Source organism: Martes martes (assembly GCF_963455335.1).
Source record: "Martes martes genome assembly, chromosome: 4".
Lineage (NCBI taxonomy): Eukaryota > Metazoa > Chordata > Mammalia > Carnivora > Mustelidae > Martes > Martes martes.
Window position 1 is genome coordinate 151,023,811 of NC_137891.1, and position 17,876 is coordinate 151,041,686.

The window sequence follows — 17,876 nt, forward strand, 5'->3', positions numbered from 1 at the left end:
ATGCTAAAATTATGTTGTTAAAATTCACTTTTGTCAGTGGTTGTGTTAGGTCACTATACCACCAACTCTTCAAGATACTACATTATAAATCTTGGTTTTTGTGATTGTGAGTAACAATTTTTTCTGTACCATAGTATTACTCTTTAGCTTTTGAATTGTTTATTAATATATCAGGATGTGGTAAGTATAACTATAAAATAGGAAGAAAGAATTTAAGCAGATTGTGCTTGTGGTTTTTACTAAATTGCTATTTGACAAAAGATTAGCCCCCCCACCCTTTTTAAAAGATTTTATTTACTTATCTGCCAGAGAGAGGGAGAGAACAAGCAGGGGGAGCAGCAGGCAGAGGGAGAAGCAGGCTGAGCAAGGAGCTGATGCAAGACTATCCAAGGACCCCAGAATCATGACCTGAACTGAAGACTGCTTAACTGACTGAGCCACCCAGGCATCCCAAGATTAGCCCCTTCTTATTTGCTGGTTTTTAGATGAAGATTTATAATTTCAGTCCAGTGACCAAACCTGCAAATAAATAATACATAATACGGAATCATAATGACTATATAATGAATATAGTGCTTTACCAATTTATTTTTCCCCTCTCTGTGATCGTTATAATGCATACTAGTAAGCATTTTGAAATAGAAGAGCATAATGAGAAAAGAGTATGTTTCTTAGAATAATATTTTGTTTTGACCATAGAAAATCAAAAGAGATAAGAAAAACAATATATATAACCTAAAGAGTTAGTTGGGTAAAGAATGTTCTTTGTTACTAGCCAGAAAATGGGACGTTTCCATCTCTGGTTCATGAAGTTGTTTTCTAATCGAAAATATTTAAGACATTGAGAGCTTGAGGCAGGATGTCTTTTTGTCATTTTTTTCTTTACATTTTTAATATAATTCCTTCAACATTTTCTGTATAGGAATTTAATTATGTCAGTCAGGTTAAATTAGCATGATATTTTTAACCTAAAGAAGGAAAAGCAATAGTTGTAATACCAGGGCAGTGGTGCTGGGAGCCTCGTGGGCTCAGTGCTGTTTGTTATTGGCAGTCCACTGAGCGCACACCAAACCGCAGCAGTGGCACCCCCATCTGCTGTTCCAGCCCCTGTGCTGGTGCAGCCACCCTCACTCCCTTTGCTCCATCTCCCTTCGTTCGCACCATAGCTCATCAGCTGACCGAAGAACAGATTGCTGAGTTTAGGGAAGCTTTCTCTCTATTTGAAACAATGGTGATAGTACCATCACAACAAAGAAACTTGGAACTGTCATGACGTCAGTGGGTCAGAACCCAACAGAAGCCAGATTGCAGGATATGTTCAACAAGGTTGAGGCTTATGGTAATGGCACCATTGACTTCCCAGAGTTTTTGACTGTGATGGCTAGAAAAATGAAAGTTACAGTGAAGAAGGAATTGGTGAGGCATTATGACAGATCTTTGATAAGGATGGCAGTGGTTAATCAGTGTGGCAGAGCTATGTCATGTCATGAGAAACTTAGAAAAACTAACAGATGAAGAAAATGTAGAGGAAATGATAAGAGAAGTGGATATTTATGGAGATGGACAAGTCAACTATGAAGGACTTGTACAGATAATACTGCAGAATGACCTGCTTTTAACTCCTTTCCCCCCACCAGAAGAATCAGATTGAATCTTTTATTTACCTCTTGCCCTCCCCCACCCCAATGAACCCCAAGTTCATTTACTCATTGTTTCTAGATAGCAAAACTGAATGTCAAAAATGTGTTCTGTCCATATACACAAAATTTACATGTATTGCCTGGTGGCCCTGTCTCTTAAGGAACAAGCTATGTATCAGTTTTATAATATAAATACTTGTACTCCCTTAGTGATCAGGATGTACTTAGTGGACTACTTGTAGTTCCATTTGCTAATGATGAATTCACTGGGCTGGCCAGTTTTTCATGCACAGCTTGACAATTGAGTACATTCAGGCATTTGCATTAAAACTGAAAAATGAAAAAAACAAATTTAAAACCTTATTCAAATGGTTTCTAGTTCAGTTTGTTACCTCAGGGTGCTGTACAGAAAAATAGGTGAAGGATAAACTGTCTAGACGAAGCCCCTCTCGTACTTGTATGTGCTCCAACCCATAATGACGCCACATATCCAGATGGCATGCTCCATGTATTAGTTAGCATCATCCTCATTGCACTAGAGTGAAATGGGTGTTGGGCTGTCACCACTCACACAGATTTTTAAAAAGAAGCCTTTACCAAGGGAGCCTCTTTGGACTCTGTGTTTTTAAAGCTTTCTGAACCATGACGTGGAGCCAGCAGAGAGTAGCCTGTGGCCGTGGACTTTAGCACAACCATCAGCATTGCTATTCAGGAAATTACACTTTGCTATCCTTTCCAATTTGCAAATGCTAGTCTTTTTGTCCAATAGTAAGACCATTAACTTAAAATATAGTTGGGATATCATAATATTTTCAAATACTGGATCTCCTACCTGAGCCTAAGACCTGTATTTTTCATTTGCCTTCTAGAGAATGTCCAGTAGACATGACTTCCCAGTCTTCCCCTGACCACTCTCCTTGTCTCATTTATTTGCCTTTCTCAGTGATGTCACCATTCATCTAGTCACTCAGGCTTGAAATCTGAGATTTTTCTTCCTCTTATCTGTTTATTCTTCTATCTTTGAAATGTTTCTTGAAAACATTCCTACCTTTCCATCTCCTTTGCGTGATCACCTCCTTCTGATCTTTCAAATCTCATCTTAGACATCACTTCCTCTGGAAGGGGGAACCTTCTCTGACTTGTTTACCTCCTAACCCTCATAGTTATCAAATCTTACATAGTTTTACTATTTATAGTAATCATAGCATTTATAATACTTTATTATAATCATCTCTTTTATTTGGATCTCTCACTAACTGATGTGCTTCTTAAGCATAATGACTATTTGTTTGTTCACTGTTCTGTCCCTAATGCTTAGCTTATATAATGGATGAGAAAATAACTTTCAGTTTTGCTGAAATCTGTCCTGTCTGTGCTATTGGTTCTACTAACCCTTTATCTCTTCTCTGGATTACCGTTAGAACCTCCTAATTGACTCTGTGCTTTGAGTCTCTCCTTCCTTCCCTTGTACCTCCAACTGGTGTATAAAATACAACTCAGATCCCTTAGTGACGTCCTATCCCCATCTGGATCCACCTTACTTTTCTGAGTATGACACAAAGGCTCTTCTTCCATGGTTTTCCTTTGGCTTCCTGACCATTCTTTTGTCTTAGCCACCTCCTACAGTAAAGTAGAATCCTTTCTTCTAGGGCACCATCAGGCTCCTTGAGAGAAGACACCATGTGTTTCCTTTGGCACTCCCAGTGTTGATTTTATCCCTTTTCTCAAGCCATGTGGTAGGTGGACCTCTCCATCAACATGCCACACATTTTTATTCTTCTCTGCTTCTCATCCTGTTGTTCCCCTTTGTCTGAGCATACCTTTTACCTTATAAACTTTACATATGCTTTAAGACCCAACTTAAATATCATCTGGTTTTTCAAACCTTCACTAAAATCTTGGTTGCTAATTGCTTTTTCCTTTTTACTTCTAGAAACTTTATTCCTTTGTAATAGTACTCACCATTTTTTTATTGTGTTCTTCATTTTAATTTGAAATCCTTTAGGGCAGGGGCTATGTCTTATTCACTTGGATAGGTCTAGAAGTTAATGCACGTAGTACCTGACTGACTGAATCTCAGTATAGGTTAGTTGGTTGAATGAATGAATCGAAGTATGTTATAATATTAGAATATTTCACAGACTCAATTCCTGTCAAGTTTATGGCAGACCAGAAGCCATGTATTAAAGGATAAAAAGACAAAAGATCTTCTGAATAATAGCTTATTTTCAAGTCTATAGAAGAGGATTTTAGAGACAAAAGGATTTTTAATCCTCCCAGGGACATTAAGTATAGTTGCTGATTTTTCATATTTTGATAGCCTATTTTTGTGTCAGGGTTTTACTCTGAGAATCTGAAGAAGGCTTTTGGGCCCCTCCCACCTCCAAAAGAATATGCATATCCGTGTACACCATTTTGTAATTTTTTCAGGAGTTCCCAGACCCTTAAAAACTATCTGTGGGTCCATTTTTAAGAACCATTGCTCTGAAAGTAAACTGTCTCAAATAGAGAAGTTCTTGACAGTGAAAAGTCAGAACTTGCTTCATTCACTAAGATAGCATAGTGGTGGTGAATTGTGCTGAGGCAGGAGTTAATATTTATTTGTCTTCTGTCAGCTTCTACTTCCTTCCTGTCTCTGTCCTTTTAGCAAGAATCTCAGGAAGTAAAAGCTATATCCTGTCAGGCCAGTTTGTTATCCTGGTCTTGGGCCAGTAAACAGGGTAGATAATTACAATAATAGTTATTAGATATTGTGCTGTGCCTGCTTTATATTATTTCTCTTATTTAATTCTTGCAACATCACTTAAGGATAAGTAGTTTTATCCCAATTTTTCAGATGAAGAATAGACAGGTCTTTTCTAAGAAGCTTTCCTTGGTATCTGTCTCAGCTCAATTTCCTTCTCTCAGAATGGTTACAATACTGGATTATATTTCTTCCTCTAGTAAATTCTGATCTATGTGTGATAGCACAGACTGTTTCTTATTTCTAATGAGGCAATATAATATTTCAGAGCATGGCTTTCCAACCAGATTGTCCAGTTTGGCTCCTGACATGACTTAGCCAAGTGACTTAACTATCTAGTCCTCAGTAATTTATCTGTGAAATGGAAATACGACTAATACGATGCGAAATGCTTAATACCTTTTTGGAACATGACGGATTCTCAGTACACGTTCATAGTCATTGTCATCGTTGTCATCGTCATCATCATCTCCAACAACCAGCTCAGCACTTAGAGTATAGCATTTACTGAATAGGTGCTCAGCAAACCCTGGTTGCAGTAGCTGAACGAACACTCTCTTTCCCTGGTTAAAGAGATACTGGAACTATGTAGCCAGGTAGCCAGAATTTGTGTTCCTAAATATATCTCTATCTCAGTCATATATAGAAACTGATTTTTGAAAAACCTATTTAAGACAGCGTTAGCATACAGTTTGAACTTCTAAAAAATTTATGTTTTTGGTTTAGTTCAGTTCTCATACCATTAGAAACCATTAGCTCTGAAGAGAGCATTGCTTATTGAATCTGGAGCTCTTTTGCTTATATGACCCCAACCTGGCCTGTTTTTGGCCCTGTGAAGATCTGTGGTACTATTAGATCTCAGTCGGGACTACCTCAATAGTGGTGTTACTGATGGAATAATTGAAGCTCTAGGTTGTAGTGCGCTTTTGTTGGTAATAAGGAGTCAGTCTCATTAGTTTTCACACAGAGTGCATGGCTCAGCATTTAAAACCTTTGTTTAGGGAGACTTACTTATTTGAAACCCTCCGTGCTGAAGTTTAAGTCTGTGCTGTGTGAAACATTAGCCACTAGCCACATCTGGCTATTGAGCACTTAAAATATGGCTAATCCTAAGATGTGCTGTTAGTATAAAATATACTGGATTTCAAAAATGAATGTAAATGTTTTGGCTATACTGGGTTAAGTAAACATACTATGATAAATTTCACTTGTTTCTTTTTACTTTTTAATACATGGCAATTTGATCACTTAAAATTATGTATGTGACTTGCATTATATTTCTCTGGTCTCAGTCATTTATATTCTGATCTCAGTCATTTATATTCCGGTCTTGGATTGCTCTGGTCTCAGTCATTTACATTTTGTAAAAATTACATTTGCTTCCATTATTTTGTGGTACTGGTAGCTTATTAAAGGGCTCTTATCTTGTTTAAGAGAGCAATAATTTTTAAGATGTGTTGAATTCTGTCTTTGGGAAACAAAAATATCTACCAAGAAATTTCAGCTCCTGGAGGAATTTAGGAATCGGTTTCTATCCACTTATTTAAGTCCTAACTACCATCATTGTGGATGCTTGATTGCAACTTTTAAAAAGCCAGTAAGTATTGTACTTTTATACTGGTAAATAGTAGAATGGTGGTAATAATAGCTGACATTTAGTAAGCACTTATTGTGCGCTGGGCATTGTGCTGAAGTCTTTCTAGATGTAATATAAATTAGTCTTCCTTATCAACTTTATTATCCCTGTTTTATAATTAGGAAAATTAAGGCCTTGTTTTACATTTATTTTTTTCATCTCCTTTTGTCCTGTCAGATAAGTAGAATAAATTAATTAGTTCGGTTTACTGAATAAGCTTTTTATTTCTCCTTTTAAAAACAAACCATCACATTTTGGATTCTGCCACTGACAGGGCAGCAGTTGTGTGAGCAACACCCCAAAGTTTGCGTTTTCCCTGATCTCAGCTAGGGTTTCTTTTTAGTAATTTATGCCCATGAACATACTCTCTGAGTTATTTTTAAAAAATAAAACTCATTAAAACAGCTTTGCAGAATTAAGAAATTTAGTTATTCTCAGAGAACCACATGCATTTAAACTGTTACAGCATTTGTCTTACTGTTTCATAATTAATGGCTACGTTTGTTTCCCCAGCAAACTATCAGTAGGGGCCCTACGTCAGTCTTGTTTGGCATTTAGCAGATATTCAGTAACTGTTGAAAGAATGGAATATAGTATACAGCCATATAGAGATTATATATTTAAGGTAACTTTTAGAGAAATTAAATACTTAAAGGTACAAATCAATGTCTTTACTCTCAAACTTTAATTCAAGTTTTTATCAAATCGCTGTGAATTCTTAAAGTGAAAAGCTGTCTAAGTTTCAAACCAAAAGGCTGGTTTGAAGTATAAGTCAAGACTTTTCTCCTCAACTCTCTATAGTTGTTATCCTGCTCCAGCTCAAGACTTCTGACAGTTCTCAAGATAAGCAGAGTCAGAGTGTTCTATTGCCTTTCTAGCAATTGTCATCAGCTTTCTGAGCAAGTAAGAGAGTAAGAGCCTCTACTTCCTCTCTTCTTCTACAGAACAAAAGTCAGCAGAAAAAGAAGAGATAAGTTGCTAAATAATGCCATTTGGAGTTCAGAAAAGCACAGCTCAGAAACCTTTAGGGAATCACCTTTCCTGTATATTAAAAGACTGTCTTTACCTAGTACTGACTTTCTCTTATTATCTGACTTTGATCTTCCATTCCAGCTATATTCACCACACATGAACCCTCCATCTTAAATAAATTAGTCTATCTAGAATTTTCTCACCTCTGTACTTTATTCTTTTTTTTTTTTTTAAGATTTTTATTTATTTATTTGACAGAGATTACAAGTAGGCTGAGAGGCAGACAGAGAGAGAGAGAGGAGGAAGCAGGCTCCCTGCTGAGCAGAGAGCCCGATGTGGGGCTCGATCCCAGGACCCTGGGATCATGACCTGAGCCGAAGGCAGAGGCTTAACCCACTGAGCCACCCAGGCGCCCCTGTACTTTCTTCTTTTTCATTATTTTTTTATTATGATAAAATATACATAGCACATTTACTATTTTAGCCGTTTTTAATCATTTAATTCAGTGTCATCAAGTACATTCATATTCTTGTACAACTATTACCACTATTCATCTCCAGAATTTTTTCATCTTCCCAACTGAATGATTTAATTGGACTTGATATCAACTTAACTTTAATCACATATAAAATTCTACTCCTCTAAGTTCTGTCCCCTCCATTTTATGTTATTGATGTCATAAGTCATATCTTTATACGTTATGTATCTACTAACATAATTATTTTTTACACATTTGTCTTTTAAATCCTATAGAAAATTTAAAGGGGAAGTTGTAAACCAAAATTACAATAATACTGGTTTTTGTTCTTGTCCATGTATATACCCTCACTGAAGATCTTTATATTTTGATATGGCTTTGAGTTACTGCCTAGTAGCATCCTTTCATTTCTACCTGAAGGATTCTCTTAAGCATTTCCTATAGCACAGGTCTAATGGTGAGGAAGTCACTCAGCCATTGTTTATCTGGGGATATCTTAACTTCTCTGTCATTTTGAAAGGACAGTTTTGCCAGATTTTTTTTTTTTTTTTTAAGCACTTCGTATATATCATCCCACTGTCTTCTGGTCATCAAGGTTTCTGCTGCGAAATCCACTGATAATCTTATTGAAGATCCTTTGTATGTGACTAGTCTTACTGTTTTCAAGATTCTGTCTTTCAGCAGTTTCATTCTAATGTGTCTCAGTGTGGGTCTCTGGGTTTTCCTGTTTGGAATTTGTTGAGCTTCTTGGATTGTAGATTGGTGCATTTTATCGAATTTGGGAAGGTTTCTTCTTAGCCTGCCTCTTAGTCTGCCATTTTGCTGACATCTTATGTGCTTTCTTGTACAAGCTTTCCCTCATTTTGAAACGCCATTTTTCTGTCCAACATTCATTATTCCCTTCAAAACTTAGCTGAAGTCTCAAAGCATGCCCAGGTTGGAATAATTTCTGTTGGTAAACATACCATTTACTATCTTTACAGCTTATTTTGTGGTTAATGATCCTGCCTCCTCTGATACCAAGTAAGCCTTTTCTTACCCTCTCCAGGGAGAGTCAAGTACCCATCTACTATGTTCTCATAGCACCTGTGCTTGCCCATTCTGACACCCAGTATACTGTATCATAATTATCTTTTTACATTTTTCTGCCAGACCCTTCAAATACATTAAATTCTGAGTTTCTTAATGGGAGATACCTGTCTCATTGTTTTTTTGTAGCCCTAAAGGGTAGAACAGTAACAGGTATATAGTAATATTCAGTATTTGTTGAATCTGTAGATAGGTCTTAAAGTTGCATAGGGATGTATTATTGAGTTTTGTTGTGTATTTTCTTTTTCACTCCTTGCAGCAGTTCCCACATATGATATGTAAAGTAGATACTATATTCAATTTATTTTAAGGAATTGGCTCACACAGTTGTGGGAGCTGGCAAGTCTGAAATGTGTAGGAAAGGCCAGTAGGTTGCAGACTCAGGGAAGAATTGATGTTGCAGCTCAAGTCCAAAGACAGTTTGGAGATAGAATTCTCTCTTCCTTGGGGAACCTCAGTTTGCTTTTGTTTTTGTTTTTGTTTACTCTGTGAAGGCCTTAAACTAATTAATTGGGTGAAGCCCATTCATACTATGATGAGTAATTTATTTTACTCAAAGTCTACTGATTTAAATGTTAATTTCATCTAAAAAATAATCTTTACAATAGCCTGGGTGACTCGGTTGAGTGTCTGACTCTTGTTTTTTTGGTTCAGGTCATGATCTCATGGATTATGGGATCAAGCCCTCTGTCTGGCTCCACGCTCCTGGACTCAGTGGGGACTCTGTTTGAAAATTCTCTCCCTCTCTCCTTCCCCCAATTCTAAATAAATATATCTTTAAAAAAAAAATCTCTACAGCAACATCCAAATACTTGTTTAACCTTAACCAAATACCTGGGTACCATGGCATAGCCAAGTTAATGCATAGAATTAACCATCATAAGGGGGAAAAGGAGCCAGAGCCTAAGCCCTACCAGGAGTATCTGTCTGCTTGCCTTAACTTCAGGTTTTTATGTGGAAATTTTATTATTCATTAGGTGGGGACAACAAATATCCCATGCCATCTCCATCGTTTCATGGGAATATTTCTTCCTAAGAATGAATGAGATAATCCATGTAAAGTGCTTATCATTTAACACCTGTTATGTAGTAAATGTTTAATAAATGCTAGTTTCCATAATAATATTGTTATTATAATTATTATTAATAGTATATTATTGTAATGATAGTAGTAGTAGATAGTATAGTGGTAATAATAGTTTTCTATTAGTTCCAAATAAAGGCATCCTAGATAAAGATCCTGCCTTGTCTTTAGTCTTGGGCCTGTTCTTGAATTAATCTCTGTGGTGGTGAGTTGGTGTAATGAGAATGGTTAAGCTTTGGTCAGGAGCCAGTCCCTGGCAAGTCATTGCTCAGAGAAGTTGAATCTGTAAAAAGATGGCATCTTCTACTTGAACTATTCAGGCGGAAAGGTGATAGGTAAGGGAGAAAGAGCAGAGCAGTCTCCCAACAGGATTTCTGGGTCCTAGGACAAGGGAGGGTCAGCCCGAACAAATAACTGTTATTACAGTGATTTAAGTAAGATGCCCTGTGATGGAACCTGTTTTTGAATTCTGGGCTATTTTACACCAAATCTTAGGCTTTGAAAACCATATAATGAGTTTCTAAAGGTAGAGAGTAGTTATTTGAATATTAAGCAAGATTTTGGGGCAGAAATTTCTGATTACATTTCTGATTACGTTATATATTCTGTGCATTTGTCTATGTTTCCTAAATTTTATTGCAGCCCATAATTCCTTTTAACACATTTAAAAATTCCTCCATCAGTGTTATTTAGAATTCTAAGTAATGTTAATGTTATCAGTAAAAAGCAGGCACAACATAGGTTCAAAGCCTGCTTTTTTTCTAATTACATGACATCTTCTACATTTTACCTTGCAAATCTTAAGATAGTAGAGATATTAGTATCTGCATAATGAAAATTAAGACCGAGGCTCTGAAAGTTATGTGATAATCAGAGTAAAAAAAAACAAAACCCAAAACTGTTTCATGGCAGAGCCAGATGAGAATCTGAGTCTCCAGTTTTTAGTCCCATTTTCTTGTTCTTTGTACGACCTACATACTTTACTAAAGACTACTGTAGTGACCAGAATAGTAACAAGAATAATGAGAATAGCTTGCTTTTCTGTGTTTGCTTGATAAGAGATTATTGGCAGTTAAACTACATTTTTTATTTTAAAGATTTTATTTATTTATTTATTTGTCAGAGAGAGGGAGAGAGCACGCACAGGCAGGCAGAGTGGCAGGCAGAGGCAGAGGGAGAAGCAGGCTCCCTGCCAAGCAAGGAGCCCAATGTGGGACTTGATCCCAGGACGCTGGGATCATGACCTGAGCCGAAGGCAAACGCTTAACTGACTTGGCCACCCAAGCGTCACCCTTCATGAGTTTCTAACTAATTGGTTTTTAGTTTTTTTTTTTTTTTATTAAAGATTTTATTTATTTATTTGTGAAAGAGAGAGAGAGAAAGCGTGAGAGGAGAGAGGTCAGTGGGAGAAGCAGACTTCCGGTTGAGCAGGGAGCCCAGTGCGGGACTCGATCCCGGGACTCCAGGATCATGACCTGAGCTGAAGGCAGTGGCTTAACCAACTGAGTCACCCAGGCGCCCCTGGTTTTTAGTTTCTAACTTGTTTCTCTTTTTATTGCTCTCTGGTTGGAAAATAATGGATATTTATTTTCAGGAAAAAGCCCTAAAACTATATTTCTGGGAAGGGCTTTGAAGGTGACTTAAATCTGTTTCTCTGACAATGTGGTATTATATCAAAATTAAGACAGATGGCTCACTCCCTTCTCCCCATAAACAGAGCCTGGGGAAATGAAAGTGAACTGCATGGACGTGGGTTCCCACTGTCCTTGTGAATAGCTTTGACTAATTCATAGTAAGTTTATGCAGTTGTCAACTTTAGGCTTCTGAAAGCCTAGCTTGGGCTTTGGTTTTCTTGCTGGTTTGCATATTAGGTTCCACCAAATCAGAACCAACAGTTTTTGGAAACTAGGGAGCCTTATCCCCAGCCTTTCTTTATGTAAAGCTTTGGTATTTGTGGATTTTTTAGGATGTGCCAGCATCTTGGGAGTGAATAGGGTCACAGAGATAATCTGTGGTATGTAGGATCATTTCTTTTTCCTTCTGGAAGTTACTAAGCTAAAAACACAAGAGCTTTTCCTGTCATCCAGGATGAGTAGTGCTTTGGGCAAAATGCTCACACACCTATTTTTGAAATATATCTTGAATCTTTCTTACCACATGTATTGGTGGGCTCCTTGGGAAACTGCATATAAATATTTTTTAATGTGGCACAGAATCTTGAAAAGATTAAGTTTTTGAATTATTAATGCTAAACAGAAAGCTTTGTATAGTTATGCACAGAAAAATATATGTTATTTGAATGAAAGGAGGATGTAAGAAATATGACCCACATCCCATTCTCTTGCACCTAAGCATCTTCATGTATCTAAATGTATTTAGGTATTCTTACTTGCTGGAAATGAGAAGGATAGCTACAGAGGTTAAGAGTCTATGGACTCTAGGGGCGCCTGGGTGGCTCAGTGGGTTAAAGCCTCTGCCTTCGGCGCAGGTCATGATCTCAGGGTCCTGGGATCGAGCCCCACATCGGGCTCTCTGCTCAGCGGGGAGTCTGCTTCCCCCACTCTCTCTGCCTGCCTCTCTGCCTACTTGTGATCCCTCTCTCTGTCAAATAAAAAAAAAATTAAAAAAAAAAAAAAGTCTATGGACTCTACATCTGAAACTAATGATGTACTATGGGCTAATTGTATTTAAATAAAAAAAAAAAGAAGAGTCAAAGGAATATCACAGAACAACATCCCTGAAATTATAATCTAAGTTAATGAGAAAATAATTTGATTTTTAGTCTCATTTATAGGACAGATTTTCAGTTGTGATGGTTTTAATAGAAGGTAATAGAACTGATGATTTTTTTTTTACATCTTCTCTTTAGTAATATATCATACACTACTTGGTTTTGATAATAAAAGAATTGTTAGGAGATCAGAATTTCACTAGATAAAAGTGGATCAGAAGTTAAATTTAATTGATCTCAGTGCTGTGAGAATTAATGCCTAACAATCCCATATTTTTGTTTAGTTGGAAATGGTCTTCGGGTATGTTTGGAGAGATCACTACTGCTCCCCTTACTCCCACACCCAAAATTATGAAGAGGAATCTCTACCTTTTAAGCTTCCTTCATTTTACCCAAACAGAGACTGTATTTGTTGGTTAGAGCTGACAGTCCTTTGTAATCTGTTTTCTTTTTCACCCGGCTAGCTTCATTTTTTTTTTTTTTTTTTTAAAGCTCTCTTATTCTTCTGTCTTGGCTGTGTTGTCAGCTCACTGCTTTCTTGTAGCCCTGTTTTCCTGCCTGCACACTTGATCTTTGAGCAGACACTGTCAGTAACAGCAGTTAACAGAGAAGCAGAAAGGATTGAATACAAACACGCATATTAGTGTTTGTGGTGCTGATCTGTGATACTGTGTGATACTTTCTATTTTTGTTATTAGCTACCTTCAGAATGAGGGTGCATAATTGATACTTGCCCTGTGTGGAATGCCTCTGAGAATTTGGGGTTGGGGGAAGGGGGCTAGTTTTTCATGTGACTTATCTCTGACATGCTACAGCAGGAATGAAAACATTCTTATGCTCACATAAGGAGGGAAGGAAAAATTTCTATTTTCCTTCAAGATTGAGGTTGCTGAATTTGTGTGGTATATTTAGATTTTTCTTCCTGTGATTTCTATTTTTTGATTTTACCTAATTTTATAAGGGTTGGGAGTGGGGATGACCTTTGCATAATAAGTAGATTGAGGTATGGGAGGAATGGGCTGCAACAGTGATTCACATGGTAAGGGACTATTTAAAATCTCAGCAACATCACGACCCACATTGCGACCCATCTGAGAAATGGTTAGTGAGCTCCTTGGCCATCTCAAGTGTTTAAAAGTAACAGTATACAAATAGGTTTTATTCTTGGGCTTTTTTCTTCCTTACAAATCTTAAGAATGTTGTGCCTGCATATCCAAAACAGTTGATTTTTGTCTACATTTAAAATATCACCTCAAAACGGGGAGAAATGTAAATATAGCATTAAGTTGCCCCCTAAGTATCTTCTCTGGTGTAATTTCCCCCACTTTCCTTTATGCTACAGCTTAATGGAGCCTGAGTTTATGTTTGGATGATGTCTGGGATGAAATTGAAATAATAGTCTTGAAGCTCTAAGGAGAAACTCTACAGAACTAGTTTGGATGACTTCTTGAATGCCATCCCCCTTCTTCATGTTGTCTTCTTTTACCTTTACCCCCACCCAAAAATGTATTGCTGCAGAATTCTATGGATTTTTCTCTTGTTTTGTAAAAAAAGAAAAAAATGAAGGGAGCAAGTCAGTGTGTGTGTGTGTGTGTGTGATTTCAGTATAAGAAGTTAAATTTATTACACCAAAAGAAATAGCTTTATATTGTAATTCTGAATCTAAGGTTGCTTAGGACTCATTCATTAGGAATGTAGCTCTGATGGAAGCATGTAAGAATTTAGATAATATATCTCAGACTACAAGTGGATCCTAGTATGTTTGTTCTGAAGAGTATAGAATGAGATAAATGCTAAATGTGATTCTGTTTTTACTTAGTATACCTTGTTTTACGTATTTGATCAACTGGAATTGACAAGTGGTCCTAAAATAGCTTTTTTGAGCAGAGCAGTATTTGATGGAGCAAATGGATTGTCTATTGACAGTCTTACCCATTTCTTCCGTGTTGTTTCATTCTAAAATTGATACACACCAGTGATTTAAGGGGAAATTAACACTTCAGAAAATGTCCTTTTCCTTAATATTGTTGACTATTTCTATTAGCCATTTTCATTTGGTTTGACAGTGGTACTTAAGGGTTAAGCGTACAGAGCTGATGCAACCCCTCCTTTTTTTCACTAGCAGTTTTCATTGGACATCATTTCCATAGCAACAGTGAGATCAGTGAAACCTGAGTATTTCATTGATTATTTTTCTCCTCTTCCTTTTTTAATCTATTCTCTTTTCACCACATTTTAGTGAGAAAGCATTTTTTTTTTTTTTTTTACAAACAGAGCTTATATTGATTTCTATTCCATAAATAATTAAAAGAGGGTGGAAAACTCTGCCCTTCACTTAAAAATTGAATGTTTCACTATGTATTTAAAAAGCGATTCAGGTTTAGGAGGATGGATAACCATACCGGCTGTAGCTGATGTTCTCAAATATTCTTGCATTGTTTGCTGGTCTTCTAGGGAAAAGAATAATGTGGAACAGGACCTTAAGGAGAAAGAAGATACTATCAAACAGAGGACAAGCGAGGTTCAGGTAAGTGAACTATAAAATTCAGTATTCTGTTTCTGATTTAGAAGGATTCATTTTAAATGTATAGGGTCATTTACTGTGTGATGGTTGTGGTATTGAAGAGTAGGTCAAGAAAATATCTGTTATTTATGTGATATAAATATTTGCCTTTTGCAGAATGATAGTTTTTCTCTGAATTCTGGCCTGCACAGATTATACTGCAATGAGAAAGCAGTATTTTTTAGCCTAAATTTCTAGTTTTGAAAGTATTTTTAAGATAATATTAACCTATATATCGTATCATTAAAGGTAAGTTTGAATGACTTGTGATGTAAATATTATTATACCGATAAAATTAAATGAGTGAGATCATCATCATCACCATCATTATCAAAACACAAATTGCTTTTTATGAATGTGAAATTTTGTTAGCTAGGAGACCTAGTATTTTTAAAGAGCTGTTTCTCATAACACTGGTAGGGTGGGAAATGATATGAAATAATTTAAAATAGCATTTTGTAAGTTGCTTAGTAGCCAGGATAGCTTAAACTTTAGCATAATGAGATTTAATTCATTTTCACTAAGTGCTGCATTAAGTACCTTCATTTTACAAATAGAAAAGATAATAAAACCTTAGTTTTTGATTGAGAAATGATACAAAAAGGGGTATTTCAAACATTAAAAAAAAAATAGAAAATTGAGCAGTGTTGCATTTAGGGCAATAAACAGTGCATGTGACCATGTTATTTGGGCACTGTTTCCTGAATGTTATACCAGCACATACAGAAGGTTGGATGTAGAAGCACTGTTATAAGTTGCCAGTAAAAGCATATGGATGGGCCTTTTAAAACATGTTACTTATATGTTGGATTTCTGTGCTTGTGCTGATAGTTTTAAATGAATGGAAGCTCTAAATTGGTAGATCCATTGTTTTGTTTTGAGGTAGGACATGCAGCAGAGATTGTCTATGAGATGTATTATGCCTGGGTGCAGAGAATGATTTACTGAGAGATTGAGGAAGAAGCCAAAGAGACTTCTTGTTACAAGTTGGTTATTTTATTAGATTGCTACCTTCACTGTATATACTGGAATTTTCCTAAAGATGATAGAAAAGTCAAGAGATCATCACTAACATATTTCCCTTTGTGGTAGTGAGATGGGGGGTGGTTACCTCCATTACATTATTTTCATGCAGTTTTTGAGCTTCTTAGGAAATGAAAAGAGACACAGACTTTAAGCAGTTACTACTGAAAATAGCTTAAGAATGGGAGATAAAATAATCTATAAAAATTCCCTCAATCTGAAGAAATATAGTTACTGATGTAACATGGGACAGCTTCTAAATTTAGCCAGATAGGGTTTCGAAGTGCGAAGGTTTTTCCGATGGACGGTATTTTGCTATTTGTGTACATCTACCTTGGTTTTTCCCTACTGCATCTTTTGAGACTGAATTTACAAGGCTGGTTTGGAACAATACTGAAATTTATATTGTTTCTTTCAGGCTAAATGGGCTGTCCTTGAATATTTGATTTCTTATAATTTTAGAAGTTTTGTTACTTGTCAAAATTTCTTCATGATTTTTTTTTGTCCCTTTTCACTTAGTGGTAAGGTGTATGTTAAATCTTAAGCTTTGCTGTATTCAGAATGTATAATTAGCAGAGGGAGTCTAATTTTCTTCATTGGGTGCTGTAAATAAAAGGTATCTTGGAGCATGCTTAGTACAGACCAAGTTGTAATGTTTGAACATAAGTTCGTTGAAAAGAGAACTTTGGATTAAAGTTTTGTATTAGTAGATTCATTATTCATTCCACTCCAATACAGGTATCTCTGTATTATACGTGGTAAAGAGACATTAGACTAAGAATGACATGGATAAATGACATCTATATGTAATTAAAACTTTTAATTTTCGTGATTATTTTCAATTTTCTGAAGCACAAGACAACTTATCAGAAGTGGTAATAAGTAGATTTCATTACTTATTGATTAACTCTGATTTACTCAGTGGTAATGAGACACAGACTAAGGAATAACATGGATAATTAATATCTGTAAGTAACTCTAAGTCCTAGTGCTCTATTTTCTTTCTTTTTTTTTTTTAAGATTTTATTTATTCATTTGACAGAGATCACAAGTAGGCAGAGAGAGAGAGGGGAAGCAGGCTCCCTGCTGAGCAGAGAGCCTGACACGGGGCTCAATCCCAGGACCCTGAGATCATGACCTGAGCCAAAGGCAGAGGCTTTAACCCGCTGGAGCCACCCAGGCGCCCCTATTTTCTAATTTCTATGGCAAAAGGCAGTTTACTGGAGTTATTAATTAATAGCAGAATCAAAGAACTTCAGTGCTTTCTGACCCCACTTTCTAAATGAGAAATGCCTAAGTGAAGACAGGAGAAAAGTAAGGTAGTTTTGACCTATTAGTGAGTGTCTGCCTAATGCAAACTTGGCTTTTTGAGTGTTCTTGCTTTTCTCCGCCTTAATAGAGTCATAGATAGTAATTATATGAGCTCATATCTCAAGCACAGAAACCAAATTTTAGATGCAACCAAAGTGCCAAAAGACTAGTTCTTTTTTGTTTTGTATCTCTGTAGTCTTTAGTCCTAAGACAGATAAATTAGGAAATCTGCTACATAATTAATTTCTAAATTTTTGTTTCTTATCTGTATTCCTGTGAACTACAGTCTTGAGCGATTTCAGTTCAAGATTTTTTTTCTTGAAAAACAAACCAGTGGTTAACTTCAACTTTTTTCCTGAAATGATCACTGTGAATGCATATGAGGAATACTGCTAGTTCATCAAGTTCTGTGGAGAAACTAGGCCCAAAGTGATCCAAGGGGAAAAAGCTATAAAAGGCCATTCTGTCTCAAAGGTACATGGTTTGGACTTCTGTTTGTTTGTTAAGGGGAGAAGGAAGACCCACATTCTTTCCTACTTTAAACTGCCTATAAACAATTTTATTAAAGTTTTCTTCTGAGTAGTTAAGGAATTAGGAATTCACTCT

At 36.3% G+C, this 17,876-nt stretch overlaps 2 protein-coding genes across 3 annotated transcripts in view; both read left to right on the forward strand.

Moving 5' to 3' along the window:
* The window catches only part of EPS15 (epidermal growth factor receptor pathway substrate 15), a 140,986-nt gene that overhangs the window by 67,076 nt on the left and 56,034 nt on the right, over positions 1–17,876 (forward strand). For both annotated transcript variants that reach the window (XM_080801409.1, XM_080801410.1), the window contains exon 13: positions 14,828–14,900. In XM_080801409.1, coding sequence (XP_080657535.1) covers positions 14,828–14,900 — 73 coding nt within the window. The remainder of the gene's footprint in view (positions 1–14,827; positions 14,901–17,876) is intronic.
* LOC308340729 (calmodulin-alpha-like) lies at positions 1,270–1,651 on the forward strand (the record flags this gene model as incomplete). Its single annotated transcript, XM_080800061.1, is given in 3 exon segments — positions 1,270–1,425; positions 1,431–1,455; positions 1,458–1,651. Coding segments are annotated over 3 exon segments (375 nt in total).